General features: G+C 37.6%; 2 protein-coding genes and 1 long non-coding RNA gene across 8 annotated transcripts in view; 2 read left to right on the plus strand and 1 right to left on the minus strand.

Annotated features, from left to right (window-relative positions):
- The window catches only part of LOC134812933 (grainyhead-like protein 1 homolog), an 84,643-nt gene that overhangs the window by 43,428 nt on the left and 20,469 nt on the right, over positions 1 to 20,746 (minus strand). Inside the window, exon 1 of one of the 6 annotated variants that reach the window (XM_063820543.1) lies at positions 14,741 to 14,766. The exons of 4 other annotated variants lie outside the window; for them this stretch is intronic. The gene's annotated coding sequence lies outside the window, so the exon portion shown is untranslated. Of the gene's footprint in view, positions 1 to 14,740; positions 14,767 to 20,746 lie in introns of those variants that run through there. One more of the 6 variants, XM_063820545.1, reaches the window with a different exon arrangement.
- Positions 1,888 to 3,000, plus strand: LOC134813366 (uncharacterized). The gene is made up of 3 exons (XR_010160006.1): positions 1,888 to 1,963; positions 2,177 to 2,339; positions 2,592 to 3,000. It is a non-coding gene; the product is annotated as an uncharacterized LOC134813366 (long non-coding RNA).
- Positions 17,504 to 20,684, plus strand: LOC134812614 (chitobiosyldiphosphodolichol beta-mannosyltransferase-like). The gene is made up of 2 exons (XM_063820100.1): positions 17,504 to 18,068; positions 18,218 to 20,684. Exons 1-2 carry the CDS (start codon positions 17,530 to 17,532, stop codon positions 19,146 to 19,148), a joined length of 1,470 nt encoding a protein of 489 aa, XP_063676170.1. The 5' UTR covers positions 17,504 to 17,529; the 3' UTR covers positions 19,149 to 20,684.

Genomic DNA, 20,746 nt, shown 5'->3' on the forward strand with positions numbered 1-20,746 from the left:
CAAAAATTCTTCATAAAAGAGCACACCAAACCGATATTCAAGCATAATAACATTCTAGCTATACAAAATCTATATACATACCACAGTTACCTGGAGCTCTACAAGATAATGAAATTCCGTGCTCCAATATCCTTACATGAGGGTTACACATGTTCATCAAGGAAACCCTGCCTTCTAATCTGTCAGGCAGACCCACCTGACAATCACAACACTAGATCAACCAAAATTTTTAACATTTTAACCCCAAAGTTCAGAATGACTGATTTTACTACTAGTGTAATGTGCTTGCGAGGAAAGCTAAAACGTGCGCTACTAGCTAATCAACATAACCACGCCCTGCTTGATTGGACCGTAAAAGACTTTGACTGCACAAATATTATTTTCCAAACATTATAACTGGCTGGTCACACACATCTAAATTAAATTACCCTAGGCTACTGTTTTCCAAGTCTTGTCCTGTGAGTAAAGTATGTGTGAGAAAGTTTTAATAAAATGAATGTATATTTTTGAATTTTTAAATTTAAATTTGAGAATGAAGTATAAAGAAATTTTTAATTAGCATTGTATAGTTTAAAATATTTATAGCTTATTATAACCATTGATAAATTTAAGCCATAATCTTTCGCCTGCTCTCCAATATCCACCTTGAAGGTGCATTTTTAATCCTTGAACTACACAATATAAAATCAAGCATGTTTTAGTGTAGACTTTTTGTCACAACAGGACTGCAACCTATATAGTAAAAACTTTAAACAGAACCCCTAATGTCTGCTAACAATTTTTCGTATAGTCCTAATGTGAGCCTTGTCTCTAAAAACTTAACTGAACTAGCGTTTTGGTGTGTGCAAAAGCTCCCAGGCACGCGCATTCCTTGCCCCGTTAGTTACCTGTCCTTCCAAAACCAAACAAGCAGTCAAGGACAAAAAGTCATACACCAAATGGGCATTATATTTTATGAATTGTTTTACATCTTTTATTCTGTAAAATGTGCTAAAATTAAATTTCTTGTTTCATTGAAATTTCTTGTTTCATTGAGATCAATGCGTCAACATCTGCAAATGAAGGTACTTCAATCTGCTCTTCTTGTATATGTCTTTGTGCCTGCGTCTGTGATTGTACTGAAGTGTACTCTGTGTGTTTGTGCCTGTGTCTGTCTTTGTATCGAGTGTGTGTCTCTGATTGTACTGCGTGTGTCTGTAATTGTAATGTAGTGTACTGAAGTGAACTATGTGTGTGTCTGTGTGTGTATGTGTCTGTGTGTGTATGTGTCTGTGTGTGTATGTGTCTGTGTGTGTATGTGTCTGTGTGTGTTTGTGGGTGAGTTTGTGGGTGTGTGTGTATGTCTGTGTGTATCTGTGTCTGTCTGTGTGTCCGTCTGTGTCTGTGTGTGTCTGTGTTTATGCTGTGTCTGTGTGTCTATGTCTGTATGTGTTTGTGGGTGTGTGTATCTGTCTGTCTGTCTGTCTGTCTGTCTGTCTGTCTGTCTGTGTGTCTGTCTGTCTGTGTGTGTGTGTGAGTGAGTGAGTGTGTGTCTCTGTGCGTCTGTGTGTGTGTGTGTGTGTGTGTGTGTGTGTGTGTGTGTGTGTGTGTGTGTGTGTGTGTGTGTGTGTGTGTGTGTGTGTGTGTGTGTGTGTGTGTGTGTGTGTGTGTGTGTGTGTGTGTGTGTGTGTGTGTGTGTGTGTGTGTGTGTGTGTGTGTGTGTGTGTGTGTGTTCTTTCATAGAAGTTGTTATTTCCAAGATACGAAGTTCGAAAAGCTAGCATTTAGTAATAGACGAATTTTGCAGCTGATATCAGAATCGAAATGATGATGGTACTACACGAGATGCTCATGGAAAAGGTATCAGTTTGCTTTTCTCCTCCCACGAGCAGTACAAAGTGTGGGTTCAACTTAAATCTGATAGAAGATATCGTATGCAGAACCCAAGCCCGGCTATGTCTGTACATAATAACGAAAGAAACCGGTAAGTTTTTAATCATGTAAATGTTCGGCCGAACGTTTGCTTTCATTTTAGACTAGTGACGAAAATCAACAATCGTTTGCCAGTTTGGTTAGTAAAATCGACAAAAAATAGTCCATTCCCCAAGGCCATGATATTCGAATTCTGCCCGTTGAAATCAGCCACTCTGATTTTTATCATTGAACTTTGCATTGATGACATGTTCATTCTCTACAGGTTATGCTGCGAGGGCGTTTAGCTCGATAGATGTTGAAAATGCCCACAGCATTATAAATCATTTGGACCGCCGAGGGGTCCAAAACTCCTCAATCGAAGAGCTTAGTAGACATGTCAGCAACCTACAGAGACTTCAAATTCTCAGGAAAACCTCTCTAGGACGGTAATACATTAACTTGTTTAGTTAATAAATTTAATAAGTAGATTTTGAGTGATGATTACTCAATACTGATATCGAGGTACCATAAAAAGGGTATATAAACTTATCACTTATGCTTATATGCTTATACTCCTATACTATCAATGAATATCAAATCGCCTTCTCTAGTTATCAAACCCAACATAAATTAAATCTCGGCCTACAAGGACTATTCGATATTTACAACATACCGAGTGAATGTCTCAATCTTTTCAGGAAGCTTTATACTCCGACATCCACAATTTACCACGCCCCTGAGATCGACAAAGGTCTTTCTGATAGATTGACTTCCAGCCAATTCGATCTATCGAAGCCGAGTGGGAAGAACAAAGAACTGAAACCCATGGTCGCAACGATGCTCCTCGCGGACAAGGGAGAGTTAGGGCCATCGGTGGTCACAAGACTGCAGAATATTTATTTTTTTAAGCGTTGAGGTTGTCACGAAAGCGTACTGTAACGGGACTGTATCAGATTTGAGTGATTTGATTTTGTGATTCGCAGTTCACGTGATTTTATTGTGATCTTAGACTGTAAAAACTATAAAGGTTCAAGTTGAACTATCGTCGCCATGATTATGTATTTTGGAACTGTTCACGTTGAAATTGCTTCGTTAATCAGCAGTCTTCCTTGGTTACCTTCTACTGTGTAATGCAGCTACGATCAACGATACTTAGCTAGTACATTCATATAAGTAACTGCACTGAGAAGAGTAAAAAATTTGAGCTTTGACAATAACATTTCCTTGTTTTTAGATACGGTTACTATTCTAGTGAGGGGTTCATAGCTGACCATTAATGTCTTACTCACAATAATTTGTGCTCTGATATTGGCCGTACTGACTGCTGTTGAAAAAGCCACGCCATCAGATGCGCGTCACGAGAGTCCACCCCAGTAGACTCCACTACGTACAAAATTTGAAATTTTCCCAAAAACTTCTGACTAAGCTAGTTTGTTTTCAATAACTTTTGCAATATTAACAGTAGACCCTTCAAATTTTCACCAAATGTTTCCCTAGACACTAGTTCATCGTAACTGTGTCATAAAATTTTAATTTAGGGACCCAATTTTGTGCAAGACTCCGGTATCTGACGACCGGTCGCGGACGTGGTTATTGTAATGTCAACTTCTGTTGCACACTGAGCGAGCTATATTTTGAGAACAAAGATAAACTTTACACCAGGTGAAAGCTGAGACGTTTCTCTTTAAGATGATCACCTCACATTCTGTGTATCTGTGACATTGAGATAGTAACGATTCAAAACGTCAAGTTGAACAGGCTACAAAATACGCGCTGAATAAAAGTCCACCCCAGGAGTCCACCCCACGCGCGTAGGGTGATTATGTAGCCCAATAAATTTTGAGCATATATGCTATAGATTCGTTATAGCGTTTAGTAATTTGGTTTTTCGTCTAGAAAAGGTGGGTCCTAAAAACGACCCTATCGTCCCTAATGGGTTAATATCAATATCAATATCAGACTAAACTATCGAATAAATAAATTATCAAATATTAATTATTTATTCGTTCTGATAAAAATGAAAAAATGTACAACTATTTAAAAAAATAATTTGAGTAACGTTTTAATTACGTTTAACTAGTCCATACCCTAGCTAGGCTCCATAATGTAAAACATTTGTAACTGTAACTCCTAAATGAAAATTGTAACTCCTAAATGAAAAGTTGTAATATACCCGGTCCAAATTTGGGGCCTTATGTGCAAGTACAACCCAAGAGTACAACCCAATAAGTAATATTTGATGAATCACACTATTTCCATGACGAACCGGCCAAACACAAGTATAAGCTAATCGACTTTACAGAGCCATGTGTCTACGTTAGCACAAGTACATGTAGTTAACAATATATCCTGAGAGATAACAAAGTTAAGGTAACAGTATATAAGCCAAAGGTCCTATAATATAAGGACACGTTCATTTGAGTTTGAGGATATTGGTAAATATAAGTGACCCTATTAAATGGCACAGTGTAGTTGAATTTGTCACACTATGAAATTACATAAACCCTTGATGGTTAGGATAATCGTATCATCCTCTAGGCTAACTTTGTCACATAACGATATCTTAATCAGGTGATAAGATATCGCTTAAATACGGCCGGCACGGAAATGGTTACATTGTCACACTATAAACATGTGACGGAGTAAATATGGACCCCTTGCTGCCGTTTTTGACCAAATTTTTGAGTGTCCAGTTGATTGGATGGGTACATATGACCATTACCTACATATTTTACGACTTTTTTCGTTAGATGGTGCACTCAGGTTTACTCTGTCACACATTAAAGAAAATATGTGATGAATGTTTAGGGCACCCTGATAAGCAATGCTGAGTAGTGTAAGTTTATTTGATGGCCTGAAAGTGCTGGGAATTGTTATTATATCATATAGTCGTAAGGAATTAAAACACAGAAGGCACAACCAAGTTTACTTTGTCACATAATCTTGATGATATCTGAACATGTGTGAAATTGAACAAATAATGATATACCAGCTTAAACCCCTTATATTACGTTATCAAACCCTTATATCAAACAACACTGCTAGTACCATGCACCAGTCACATGAATCATTATCAGGTGGTAATATGTTAACAGTGTCACAATTAAACTACCGCAACATATGGTCAAAAATAGGATAATTTCGTCACAACAAAATTATTATAACTCTGTTAGCTCCTTGCTGGCAAAATAACTAGTTTATCGAAAAATTTGTGATGATTAAGTTTCATAGTATTCTAATAGAGGTATAGTTCTTCAAAATAGGGGCAAGACATGTTTACTTTGTCACATCAGTTATTATAAGAGTTAGGTAATCGTCATCAGATTAAAAGATATTTTTCGTAGTTTGGATCGATTAAAATACCTGTAATAAAGCACCCAATGCCAATTTTAACGTGCACTATCTTGATATTGTTGGGGCAGGGAAAGTTAATTTTGTCACATTTTCAGTGTCATTGACAAATTAATCTAAAATTGTTAAAATTGAGCTCTGATGTTCTGGACAATATTCTTCCAATCGTTTCTGAAAGAATGTTGAATTCTAATAGAGTTATAGATCTTTAAAATAGGGGCAAGACATGTTTACTTTGTCACATCAGTTATTATAAGAGTTAGGTAATCGTCATCACATTAACATATATTTTGTAGTTTGGATTGATTTATATAGGCAATAAAGCATCCTAGTATGCCAATTTTAACACACTATCTTGATATTGTTGGGGCAGGGAAAGTTAATTTTGTCACATTTTTAGGTCTTTGACAAATTTAACCTAAAATTGTTAAACTTAAGAATGTAAGAATGTTGAATTCTAATAGAGGTATAGAATATAGGTTTTCAAAATAGGGGCAAGACATGTTCACTTTGTCACATCAGTTATTATAAGAGTTATTATAAGAGACTATTTCATTCTATAATCATTGTTTTTAACCTATTTACGATTTCGTATAATTTTTTGTGACAATGTAAAGTGGTTCCACTCAGTGAGCGTGTTGCATGTGCTGCACAGCTTGCATTACACTTTGCAGTAGAGAGTCAGAGTACTAAAAAGGGTAGAGTAGGTAGACACCAGTCGAACTTGCTTAAGACTATTAAATTTGATTTAGGTAGCAGGAACATTCCATTTGTAAATACAGACGATTTGTACAATTTAAGACTTTTAGCCTCTGATAGAGCGGGATGGAAGAAGTTGTTATAGCTTGTGTATCAGTTTTTCTTTTTTTCTGGCTACTTATCAGATCTTTAAGATGTTCATTTATGTTCTATTTTTGATTTGAATAAAGTTATATAATAAGACAATGTAAACATCAACTGATCTTAACTTGCATCAACTACATTGTCATCATATAAAGTTTTCGCGCCTTTCAAACCAAAATCAAATATAAATAATTCGCCCAAAATTTAAAATTTCATATATTGTGACAGAATTAACCTCATTTCCCAATAACCAAGTGCCTGTATTAGCTAACTATTCAAAACGATATATTTTAGGGCTATGATTGGTAGAGCAACCATCAAATAATGAGTTGAAAGGGTTTTTAGGACACCTCACAGTAGAATAGAGGTATGGTATCATGAGTGTGACAAAGTTACCCAAATATTGCCTTGTAACCGTTCGATCCGTGCCCATTAACCAATGTTGTATCATGATTGTAAGATTGACCTAATTTACTATATTTCAGACCAAGGAATGATAATTAGACAACTGCAGTTAACTAAGTCACACAAAATGTGACATTTGATCATTATAGTGCCTAACAACAATAGATTTTCTTTCTGAGCGGTGCATATGGGAGTATGGGTCACGTGGCTAATGTTCAGAACTTCTGAATATGCTAGGTTAATAGATGTCAAAATTAAGCCACTATCGTCGAAAACGCTATTATTTTTGTTTACCAATATCCTCAAACTCAAATGAACGTGTCCATAAACTAAAGGTGTAATATAAAGGACTGGAAATATATAGCCTGACAGTACTATACTGCGTGACACGCTCGTTTCGGCGGTCACGCGCTACTGCAAGCCAAAGGGCTCTGGTTAGAGCAACTAATCGACTACAAATTTGGTGGAAGAAAAGGCCTGGTATATTGAGGTACCCGGTATAAAGAGGCACAGTAAATAAAGGTTTCACATAGCCATGTGCCTACGCGTACTTCGGCGGTCGCGCGCTACTGCAAGCGAGAGGGCTCTGGTTAGAGCAAAATAAAGGTTTGACTGTATACGATTCAGGAAATCAAATAAAGACTAAATAGCTTATTAAATCAATTCGTAAAGTAATGCACTACTTATTAGCTTTGATTAACACAAAAGTAAAATTGACAATCGAGTTCACATAGCCATGTGCCTACGCGTACTGCGTGACGCGCTTGTTTCACGCGCTACTGCAAGCGAGAGGGCTCTGGTTAGAGCAAACAATCGAGTAGCATTGATTGACGATATCGACCCTTCCAGATCGTTCCTCTGCGAATTGACAAATCAACAATCTTGTCAATCTTGGCTTCGATGCAAAATCCCGTTTAACCCTAAAGTGGTGTCAAGACTAGCGAGAGACTAAAATGATTATTACCTATTTAATTTACGTTTTAGACAACACTTGGGAGTCTAAATTTTGGGCACTAAAATTCTTATTCCTTGGCCAATTTTTTATTTTTTCATGCTGATTTGAAGGCCATTAAAATATTTGACCCAGTCATAAAATTTCAGTTGTATATCTTTTACGATTTTTGCGGAAAGTCGCGTTAAAGTTGATGCCGTGGTGTCAGTAAAATGGCACGGATCCATATATATATATCGTCTCGCTTTATATATAGTAAGATAGCATAAACAATAATCCAACCTTAATATATAATGTAGTTGACACACGTTGCAACCCCTTTTCGCGTGCAAAGCGCGCGCGGTGGCCTCCGGTCACAAAAAGGGCACACTGCCTTGAGAATTGTACAATATTATTTGTAGGGACGCAGAAAATGCGTCCCTATTAAATGATTTGATCACCATATTTTGATGTAATTGCTTCAGATGATGCGCGCGCGTAACCATAATATTTAATTGCATTATTGTTCACAAAAATGAAGTGTTTTAAAATTAATTGTCAATTTTTGTTTGCCATACCTTTGTTTTCGAAACCCAACATTTATAAGCCTTTACATATAATTTTATTGGTTTATTTTCCAACAGAGGTTACATAATTGCTTAATAAGCTAATGAGATTCTAAAAGTTTTTGAGTCCAACAAAGCTTATATTATTATTACTGGGCGGCGTTCAGCCTGTCATTCCAATTGAAAACAACAATTTTAAGAAAACAACGAATCTCTATTTGTTTATGAAAATTATAGCCTCATGGGACCCAGGTAAAACTAAGCTTGAAGTAATAGCAAGTTAAATCATTAAGAGATTTGGTTGGGGAGGCGGGTTATCGTTGTGAAGTACTGTACTACTCACGAAGTACTGTACACGATGTTTTCAACCCACGAGTCAGAGAGCAAGCTCAACTGACGGCTCCCAGATGGCGTATGCACATGTAGGTGAATCGGACTGATCAAGTATAGTTGGTTGGGCTGTGATTGTATCGACCATGAGTACCAAGCAAGCAGATATTTGAATTGACTAGATTTCCACTGGTAAGCGATTCGGAAAATCATGGGCCGGCATAGTGCCGGGGCGGGTATGATCCGCCAACCTCCGAGTTACATGCCTGGTGCTCTACCAATTGAGCTACCGGCCCTATTCAGCTCAGGAATTTCTTGCACGCCTATCAGTAAGCAATCGTGTTGTTATCTCATATCTGCTGCTATTAGTACACTGCATTATATGCAGCTGGGATACTCACTGCCATATTTGTGAGTGTGCATACTGTGTGTAATGTTTTTAATTTTAAGAGATTTGGTTGGGGAGGCGGGTTATCGTTGTGAAGTACTGTACTACTCACGAAGTACTGTACACGATGTTTTCAACCCACGAGTCAGAGAGCAAGCTCAACTGACGGCTCCCAGATGGCGTATGCACATGTAGGTGAATCGGACTGATCAAGTATAGTTGGTTGGGCTGTGATTGTATCGACCATGAGTACCAAGCAAGCAGATATTTGAATTGACTAGATTTCCACTGGTAAGCGATTCGGAAAATCATGGGCCGGCATAGTGCCGGGGCGGGTATGATCCGCCAACCTCCGAGTTACATGCCTGGTGCTCTACCAATTGAGCTACCGGCCCTATTCAGCTCAGGAATTTCTTGCACGCCTATCAGTAAGCAATCGTGTTGTTATCTCATATCTGCTGCTATTAGTACACTGCATTATATGCAGCTGGGATACTCACTGCCATATTTGTGAGTGTGCATACTGTGTGTAATGTTTTTAATTTTAAGAGATTTGGTTGGGGAGGCGGGTTATCGTTGTGAAGTACTGTACTACTCACGAAGTACTGTACACGATGTTTTCAACCCACGAGTCAGAGAGCAAGCTCAACTGACGGCTCCCAGATGGCGTATGCACATGTAGGTGAATCGGACTGATCAAGTATAGTTGGTTGGGCTGTGATTGTATCGACCATGAGTACCAAGCAAGCAGATATTTGAATTGACTAGATTTCCACTGGTAAGCGATTCGGAAAATCATGGGCCGGCATAGTGCCGGGGCGGGTATGATCCGCCAACCTCCGAGTTACATGCCTGGTGCTCTACCAATTGAGCTACCGGCCCTATTCAGCTCAGGAATTTCTTGCACGCCTATCAGTAAGTTAAATCATTGTCTGACACTTGATATTTTGTCCAAATATTTCAGTAAGTAAGTTTATTTCTAATACCTTTGACTGTTAGGACGACTCTTTTAATTCGGTTTTTATCACGTTAATCTCTTTATTCTTGACAAGAGTTGCACTAACAAAGTATTTGTTGTTGAATGAAGATATATAATATACAGGATTGAAGGTGTCTTGATCATTTTAATGGCTGAAAATAAAGTTTAATTATTTCCAATTTTGGACCATATTCAATAAGTATTTACTTCAACTTTCGTGTTGACTGTCAGAACATATAGTATCCTAAATACTTATGTTGTACCTCTTTCTACACGAAGAGCTCAAACTAGTTACTCAATTTAGTATATTTTATGTGTGTAGCCAAAATGACCGATTTTCGCCAATATCCCTACAAAAATAAGTATTTAAGTACTTCACCGAACAAGTTTATTCCACTTTGTCGTAATTTATATTTCGAGAACGTATATATTGTATATACAAACAATAAATCCTTAAGGATAATACACCACAAGCCACTTCCACTCCACAAGCTTCAAAATACCCCTCACACGGCAAACTTTATTCATTTATATAATAAGTCTGTGTACAAACGCTGATAAGCTCCCAGTGTATGCTGCATATTATAATACACGACACACGCTATCCTGTGGAATGGTCATGTTATCCAATTCCTAAAACCTGTTGTATATGTGTAAAAATTAAAGATTGTTCTAGTTGTGCTCTAATAGATGCAAAGTGTCATGAGTTATCAAAGTTGACGTTGGTCATGATCATGTTCATGTTGGTCATGGTCATGTTTATAATATCTTATCTCTCCGGCCGCGGCCGGCCGGCTTGGTGTGCCAGATTTTTTTTAAAATGATTAAATTGAAAAACAAAAACGGTGTGTAAAGTAAAGTAAAGTAAAGTAAAATTTATGACATCACATCATCACACATGTCTACAAACTATCATCGCACTGTGTGAAAAAATATATAATAAATATTTCCCCACCAACATTAATTAATTATCAAATACAATATTTAAAAACAATTTCATCAAAAACATTATCCTATTTTTAAAACTTCCCAGTGGAATAAAGATTTATAAAACGCTTCTTTGCCACATAAGGATGGAACCAAAGATAATTGTTATGTTTCTCTTTATTACTGACATAACTGGCTCCCTCAATTCTTACTAAAACTTCATTAGAAACATTCCAAAAAAAGCAATCATTTGTAATACTTTTAGAAATCATATCTATCTTATATCCTTCTAATTTAATTTTAAAACCTAAAACTGTCACAGAGTTCTTGACGTCCGGAGGGAGTTTGTTCCAATATGGAATAACTCGCTCCGGGAGAAAAGACTTCTGGATATTCTTGACCTTTGTCACACTTTTACTACATCTATTGGATGAAACCAGATTAAGACCTGATCTGCTTGGTCTGAACAAGTCTGAACCATAATCAGTCATAGCATTAATAACCTTAAAAGCTTCAATAAGGTCCCCACGTATTCGCCGCTCTGCCAGCGTTGTCAAATTGAGGATTTCCAGTCTACGGCTGTAAGGAAGAGTACCCACCTCATCAATCAGACGGGTAAACCACCTCTGGACGCTCTCCAGCTCCAAAACAGTCCCCCAACTTCCATGAGCCGCAGGTGGATTCCACAATTGGACACAATACTCAAGATGAGGTCTTATTAAAGCTTTATATATAGCAATCATAACAACCTTTTCTCTAATAACTAAATTCCTTACAATCCAACAAATCATACAATTTGCCTTAGCGATACATGCTTTGATCTGTTCGTTTCAAAGCAGGGAGCTATGGGTAATAACCCCCAAATCTTTTTCCTGTGCAGATACTTCAAGTTCTATACCATTTACCTTATAATTTAAATTAGGATTGTTGTTAAAATTAATGTGCACTACTTTGCACTTGGCAGGATTAAATTGTAAAAGCCAAATACTTTCCCAAACTTCTAATTCTTCGATATCTTCAGCAACACTACCGTGGTTAGCTGCATTACCAATTAATTTAAGATCATCAGCAAATAACTTTATCTTATTTTTTACAAGGTCAGGCAAATCATTAATATACAGAATGAATAGGAGAAGGCCTAGAACTGACCCCTGAGGAACACCAGATAAAACATGTTTAACCTCGGACCATTGTCCTTCTACAGAAACCCTCATAGTCCTGTCTGTCAGAAAATCTTTAATAACATTCAACACCTTTCCTTTGACACCAAAGCCTTCCAATTTAGACAGAAGTCTAAAGTGGGGGACTGTGTCGAATGCCTTACTAAAATCAAAGTATAGAAGATCAACCGGGGCACCTTCATCTAAAATGTCAAGAATGTCATCAAATGTCTCTAAAAGATTAGATAAACACGATTTACCCTTAACAAATCCATGCTGATGCTTCGAAATTCGATGTTCTAGAAAATTTAATACATGTGCTCTCACCAACTTTTCATACACTTTGCACAAAATACACGTTAATGAAACTGGTCTATAATTTAAGGGGTCCGATTTAATACCCTTTTTAAACAATGCTACAACAGATGCAGATTTCCACACTGCAGGTAAAGATCCTGTATCTGAACACTTTTGAAATAATTTAGTCAATGCTTCAACAAAATTATTGTCATAAGCTAGCGATTTCAACAACTTCGGATGAACACCATCCGGACCAGAACTCTTAAAAATGTTAAGCTTTAAAAGTTGCTTTTTTATATCAGAACTGCTGACTTCCATATCATCAATATCATCAATACTCTCATTGTCAGGTCTTAAATTCTCAGTTTTAGGGAGAGGGCCAGGTGGTTCACGCACAAAAACAGAGCTAAAGGCACTTGCGAGTACCTCAGCTGACTCAGTTGAACTATCTGTGCGTGTACCATCTCCTCTATCTAAAGAAACCACACTTGATTTAATTTGACGTTTATTTCGTAAATAAGAGTAAAAAGACTTACAATTCTGCTTTAGATTAGATGTAATTTTCTTTTCATAGTTAACTTTAGCTTTAATTTCTGCTACTTCATAAGTATGTTGTTTGCTACTTGCATAACTAAAATTAACATCAGATGGATTAATATCAAACTCAGCCCATGCTTTATCTTTATTCTTTCTCATTCGTTTAAGTGCAGATGTACTCCATGGCAACTTGACAGGTCTGTTGTCGAGATAAACCGAAGCAGTCGGAACAGCTGCAGCAACAGTCTCCAGTTTACCATGTAATTCAGCCCACATATCTTGAACATCATTTGTAGAACTATAATCCCAGTCGATATTTTTCAAACTAAAATTTAATAACTCTTCAGAGGAAATCTTACCCCATATAGGTTTGATAATCTTCTCTTTTAAACATTTGCTAGTATCCGGCGAAACAACTAGTTCGACAAGTATCCCAACATGATCACTCTTACCAAGCGGAGAAACGATCTTACAACCGTTGACAAGAGCATCATTTGTATACAGGACCTGATCAAGAAGACTCTCCTGGAGAGTATCCTTCACAAGCCGTCTTCTAGTTGTCTCGTTGGTGAAATACCAAGTTAAACCACTGTCATTGAAAACATCCATGAATTTCTGTTGAGTAACTAAAAACTGGTTCTTGCTAACAATATTACTATTTATGCTACCAGTTTCCCATAAAACATTTGGTAAATTAAAATCTCCTAAAAGGAGTGTTTCAAAATCATTCCTTTCACTACAGATGCTCTTGATACAAGATATTAACGCATTATTCTGTTCTAAATTCAATGAAGTGGATCTATAAATACAACAAATACTAATCAGTCCACCTGATGTGTTGATATTAACAGCTAAAGAATCCGGTGCCTTTAAAAAAGAGTTCACTAGTGAAGCATTACAACAGTTTTTAACATAAATTATAGAGCCTCCTCCACCACTTATACTGCCAGTGGAATTGTCAATTCTAAAATCTCTATCTTTTCTAAACATACTAAATCCTTCAATATAAATTTCGGCATCTAATATATCACTACTAAAATGAGTTTCTGTTACACAAATTACCTCAATAGATTTATACATTGATAAAATACATTTTAGTTCATCAATTTTATTAAATAGGCCGTTAGCATTGGTATAAAAAATATTTAACGGCTGGGCACTGCGGCCTCCGCTTTGTCCTCTGTCTTCTCTGGCTCTCTTTTCTTTGCTTCCTCCTTCGTCTTCTCTGTCTCTCTTTTCTTCGCTTCCTCCTGCCTCTTCTTCCTCTCCTTTCTGGCTAAAAAACGAATATCTCTGTCTGCCTTGCAGAGGTCCAAGTTGATCCAATAAGTTGACTCTTTCCAGCCCTTACCATGGTCAGCGTAGAAATTTACTGACTCTTCATCTCGTGTCTGGATGATGAGCGGGCGACGGTGATCTGGCTTGTCAGCATCAAGCTTGCCAGAGCGATGGCAACTTATCATGTCGTCCTTCTTAATCTTTAGGGTCTCCCTGCAGAACTTGGAGTCGTCCTCCTGGCGTTGCTTAGAGGTAGTCTTTTTGCTCTCTGGAACCTTGAGCACACACAGATTGAGTTTTCGTTTGTTTCGCTCAAATGTATCAGTGTGCATCTTCATTTGCACTTCCGAAATAACAGTTTCAGAAGCTTGTTCACGACTCATGTCATCGAGAACCTTCTTCTGGGTTTGTGCTGTTACCTCAGAATAGAGACGAACAGCTTTATCAACTGTTTTCTCTGCGCTTCCTTTAATAGCTTCCTTAATCGAGTTAGTCAGGGCCGGGGTCAAATGTTGGAGTTCCTCTTTAATAATAGCCCTGACAGCCCCGTTTTCCTTAGTGTCAGCTGAGGTATGAGGCGCCACAAAACAGTATGGGCACTTCCAGTTTGTTAAATTCAGTAACATCTCGTTTTTAAGTCCAGATAAACCAACACAACTCAGGTGCCAAAATAATTGGCAAGCTTCACATTCAACTGATAGTTCTTCTGACATGTAAACATCACATTGGCAGTATTTTTCCTCTGGCACTGGGACATTATCAGAAGATGAATCCTTAGGGGGACTCGTCTTGACTCCACGTTTTTTTCGTATCGACACCCTCTCGGGTACATTGCTACTTGCCATCCCTGAACTCAAATTATTTGTTATATAGTAGTGTTGAAAGTATTAAAACTGCAAAAGCTTTAAGGCACGCGCATTCCTTGCCTTGTTAGTTACCTGTCCTTCCAAAACCAAACTAGCAGTCAAGGACAAAAAGTCATACACCAAATGGGCATTATATTTTATGAATTGTTTTACATCTTTTTATTCTGTAAAATGTGCTAAAATTAAATTTCTTGTTTCATTGAACAAATTTCTTGTTTCATTGAGAATCTCATAGAGAGGGGGAGGGGGCAACAATTCCTAACTTAAAAATTAAAAAATGGATAACATATGTTTTATTTGGGTAGACGGCAAAAATTTAGTGACGGGTGGGGTGGGGAGGGGCACATGTACGTTTCTCCACTGGCCACTTCAATGCAAACTGAAAATGTTCTCTTTGGCGACAAATTTGGCAACAAATTAGCTATGAAGTTTGAATGTATTATTATGTCATGAGTCAAATTTTTACGTGTATGAGACAGTATCACTTTTTCCTTCCAATATCCTAAATATATGAAAGTTAAGTTAAGAATTCTATGGTAATCGATTTAAATCACAAGCGGTTACCCAAATCTTAAGCACAATATTATGGAGTGAACTGATCAGAGCTTGTAGTGGATTTAAATCACAGGCGCAATTTTTTTTCATAGGATTTCAAAAGGATTTCAAAATAAAATGATCATTACAATAAACATTGTGTCGGATCTCAATTTAAAAAATAAAGATAAAATGAAAGTCAAAAACGAAAAAACCGAAACCTGCCCTGAAAAATGCACGGTTGACGGTTATAGTCTAAAGAGTTTAAAAACCGAGCTATTCTAAAAAGGAATGTTCATGACGCGAACAACCAGTCCTTTGTGTCCATGCCTAAGATCCACACATAAATTCCACACTAAATCAAAAGTGTGAAACGCACACGAAAAATACCAGTTGAGTCCGTGAGTCATGTTGTTAGTCCTTCCTTTTCTTTTCTGTCACTCGGGGGGAACCTCCGCTTGTTCACTTTACTCAAGAATCTGGCAGTTTCTCTGATCAATAGGATATCCTTGAAGAGGTCGGCAAAGGTCTCCGCTCCAGTGGTGATCATGGTTCTCGCCTGCTGACCTATGTTTCGCCTCAGGTCGTCGTAAAGCAAACAATCCGTGAGAACGTGTTTCTCATCTTCAATGATCGGCTCAAACATTGGTAGCTCAGCCAGTATACCGACAGCTTCAAGGTCTGATGAAGAACAGTGCTTACAAATGCGACTGAGCGGATTTTCACGGTTGATGGCGTATCTACTGGTCTCGATGTTGAACTTATGAGCACTCATTCTGAACTGCGCCAGCCGCTTCACCTCTTCTCCACTGAGCTGCAGGTTCAGGTACGCTTCAGCTGTAAATTCACTTTTGATAGTGTTGTAGAAACTGAGCTTCCGGTTGTTTTGCCGCTCCTCCTTCCAACAGTTAATAAAAGTACTACGTAGTGCTGTTTTGAATTGGTTGGGGTAGGTCAACCTGCGAGATGATACTGACTGAAGGCTTTGTCGGAGATCTTCTATACCTTTGTACCATGGCAGATTGAGTGTGCGTTGTTCTATGAACGCCTGTCTGGCTAGACTTGTGCAACCAGCTCTGTCCATTTGCTCAAGTCGGTTGAAATACCCAAATACTTGCTTTGATGCCTTTATCACTAGGGGGCAGCGGCCTGTATCACCCCATACACTCGCATTTGAGGTTTTTCTGCCCACTCCTAAGGTCCACTTGAGGAATGAGAGATGAAGCTTTTCGAGAGGATCTCTTGCAGTCTCCTTCAGGAGAGATTTGGTGTTGATATTATCTTGATAGTTTCTGACAAAGAGAGTCTCTGGGAGCCACACCTGACATCCGTATGTCACAATCGGTACCACAAGCGTGTCGAATAGCTTGAATACGATTGTTCGCCTGAAGTGTCTTAAGTCAATACTGCTTTTTAGCGCAAAGTAGCTTCTGAGACCTTTTTGCTTCAGTTTTTTCTGTGCTACTGCTGAAGAACCGTTGAGGGTAAAGGTTATCCCGAGGTAGCAATATTCTCGAACTGATGTGATGTTGGTTTCGCCGAGTTGGAATGTCAGACTCTCTTTAAGGAGCCTCCCGGAACGGTTGAACACCATCACAGCCGTTTTTCCGATGTTAACGGTTAGTCCCCATTCGATACAGTAACTGTGTAAAACGTTTAGAAGTTTCTGTAGTCCAGTATGATCAAGGGCAAGAAGTATAAGATCATCTGCCCAGAGGAGATGAGTGATATTAACATTATTCAGTTCAGGGATGTTGACTTCCTCAGCGTTATCCAGATCTAGGGAGAGTTGGTGGATGAAACACTTGAACAGCTCAGGAAACATCGGGTGACCTTGCTCAGTCCCACAGTGAATGTCGATTGTCTCTGACAATCTGTTCAACAGTTTCATATAGTGTGATGATGTGATGTCACAGTTTTTACTCTACTTTACTTTACTATCCTCATACCAATATAGTGTCTTAGCCTTCTGTTACTTAACTATTGCCCGTTATTTTCGACATTTTTGTAGATTGCCCAAAAGTTGAAATGATTGAGTTTCATCAAATGATCAAGTTTCAGCCTTTTATTTTGCAAAACTGAACAGTTAAAGAAGTTATTTCAGACCGCAAGTTTATATCTTTAATAATGGCCAAAAACTATGTAGTTATACCTTTTGCATACCTGTCTGAAGAATACAAATTCAATTCTGGTCTTTGTCTCAATATTGATAAATCATGTTTTCAGGAAGTGTACACAAATATGATAGAATTGTTGCCAGCCCTTGCTGTGTTAGTAGCTGTATTCCTCATTCTTCATTCCCGAAACAGTCAGAGCAAAACCAAAGTTGGTGTTATTGTCCTTGGTGATATTGGACGAAGCCCTCGTATGAAGGAGCATTGCCTTTCCTTAGCCAAAGAAGGCTTTGACGTGGACTATATTGCAGAGAAGGGGAGTGAGATTCATCCAAACCTGGTAACAAATAAAAGGATTTCCATCCATCTCATGAATCCTTACTGCATTTCCCTTCCAAGAGTATTGAACCTCATTGTAAAACCTATTTTCCAATCTATAGTTTTGTTTACAATGTGCTGCCGACATTTCTGGGCCTGTAGCACTATTTTGATGCAGAACCCTCCTACAATCCCTGTCATGGCAGTTGTTTGGCTTGTTTCTAGAATTTATAATGCTAAGATGGTTATAGACTGGCATAACTATGGCTACACAATCTTACAACTTGGTCTGAGTTCTGATAGCACCCTTGTTAACATTGCAAAGAAGATTGAAAGAATCTTTGGAAGGTAATTAATTTTTAGATTCATCTGGGGATACTTAATGTTGGCGTCTGTACTCTGTATGCCTTTTTTATGTGATATGAAAAAAAGAAGGTTTAATTTATTTTACTAGACATGCTCATATTATAACAAATGTAATGAAAGATAATTTTCAGGTTGGCAGATGACAACTTCTGTGTCACTAATGCTATGTCACTTGACTTGAATGACAGCTGGCACATCAAAGCCTACTCCCTTCATGATAGGCCCTCGGTTCTAACCTCTCTAACCCCAAGACAGAGACATAACCTCTTTAACACCCTAAAATTAAAATATCCTGTTTTTGGGTGTAGTTCTAGAGCAGATGATGACAGTATTACTGCTCTCTCAAGAGATGAAGATGGCAAGATAAGAAGAGTGGATGGGCGGCCCGCTCTGATAATTAGCTCTACAAGTTGGACTCCTGATGAAGATTTTTCAGTGCTTCTTGCAGCTCTGGTCAAATACGACCAAGAGTGGACTGCAGACCACCCTGACATGATATGTGCTATCACAGGAAATGGACCACAAAAGAGTTACTATCAAAGCAAGATAGCAGAACTTAATATGTCTCACGTGAAAATTGTAACGTGTTGGCTTGAACCAGAGGACTACCCCAAACTACTTGCTGCTTCTGATTTGGGCGTGTCCCTTCATTTCAGCTCTTCAGGCCTCGACCTGCCCATGAAGGTTGTAGACATGTTTGCTGCTGGTATTCCTGTTTGTGCCAGGAACTTTAAGTGTCTAAAAGAGCTGGTGATACACGGAAAGAATGGATGTGTCTTTGAAGACAGTGATCACTTAGGTAGACAGTTACTGCAGATATTCAAAAAGTTTGGGTCAAAAGAAAACAGGCATCTCAGTATTTTAAAGAGTGGAGTTGAACATTTTAGGAAGTTGCCATGGCATTATCACTGGAGGCATGTTGCTCTGCCAGTGTTTGATGACGAGTATGTGTTTCAAGATTATGGGAGTGAGGAAGAGGACAAAATTCCGCATGGTCTTTCTGACTTTGGTATTCCTGGCTCTGGTCTCCCTGGATCTGGAATTCCTAGGAACATGATTTGAACAGCGACTGGATAAAGGAGAAGATGACTAGAATTTAGCAGGGAAATTATTGTATTGTTCTTTGAGTTCCGTGGTTTGTCTTTAATTTTGTCGTTTTCTGTTCCTGATAAAATTACCGTAGAATTGATTATTGTTAACATGTGTTTAAGATATGATGTTATTCGAGACATTCTTAGATTTTCCATTTTAGGGATATTGATTATATCGCAATGTACTTGAAGCTGTTAGCCTTCATTAGTTATTTAAATTGAGCATTTCTGAAATAAGATTGAAAATCACACTTTATTTATCAGCTTTTAGGGAAATATAATATTATATCGTATTGCAGGCTTGGAGTGGTTAAGTGTTGACACGACACGTAATATGAAATAATATAAAATATTCACATTTCACAATAGGTTATAATTTTACATAATTTTTGTTACTGACTACACTTTGATATGCCATATTGTATTTATATAATTGAATAGCTATTAGAGACGAGGCCAACTTACCCATCAGTATAGCGGAGAAGCAGCTGAATCTAGTAAATAGCATAGCAACCCAAACCTAAATTAAATGATCGCCTCACTTTAAAGAAAATTAACTGGTTCTGTCGAGGCTAACCCCATTAAACAAATTTGGCACACTGCCTGAAATATCACACTCATGTCAAATGTGACTTAATAATAATAATAATAATAAGTAGGAATTTATACATCGCTTTATAGCCATAAAGAACTCAAAACCCAAAGATTCAGTTCAAACCATCTAAAGCGACTCATGAGTAACATGTACATAAGAACTTATTTTTATGAAGTATGGATTTTATGAGAGAGGTAATACATGATACTTATACAAATACGTTTTCAAAGAGATGAGTTTTTAGTTTCTTTTTAAATAAGACGATATCAGTTAGTGTTCTCAATTGATAAGGAAGCTGATTCCAAACAGAGGGTCCGCAGTAGCTGAAACTTCTCTCGGTTTTACTATAGTTTGAAATAGGAGGAACATTTAGGAGGAAATAGTCTTCTTCAGTTCTTAGTACACGTACAGGTTGACTCTTGATGTCAATACATTTGGTGATATACTCCGGCGCTATGTTGTTGACGCATTTGAATACGGTTAGAGCAATCTTATACTCTATTCGTTGTCGTATTGGAAGAAAATGGGCTTTTTTCAGGAATGGAGTGACACTGTCCCATTTTTTTATAGCTAATAACCTGCTCACTAAGAGTTAGACTCGTTCTTTTCCGGCTTGGAATGTTTGTCTTTGAAATTACTTCATAAAATTTAGAGTAAGTAATGAAGGATAAGGTAACTTTAATTTTTACAATTCGTTTTATTCGCAAAATTAGCACGGGATTTGAATATTTGAATATCGATATCGGTTAGCTGAAATATATTATTATATTCTCAATTCTCACATTTCCGTCACATTGTCACAGTAGTATTATAGTAGTTATTTTGATTTTATTTGTTAAGCTTTATTTTATGATATTTTATTTGTTTTGATTGATTGTTTAGACTTTTCGTTTTTGAGTTTATACGGTAAATGCTCATTAAATATACTTGAATTTGCTTCGCTAAAATTATGATAGTGTTTCATTGCGTTGCCT

This window comes from Bolinopsis microptera, chromosome 3 (genome assembly GCF_026151205.1).
Source record: "Bolinopsis microptera isolate Bmic1 chromosome 3, MBARI_Bmic_1.0, whole genome shotgun sequence".
Classification (NCBI taxonomy): domain Eukaryota; kingdom Metazoa; phylum Ctenophora; class Tentaculata; order Lobata; family Bolinopsidae; genus Bolinopsis; species Bolinopsis microptera.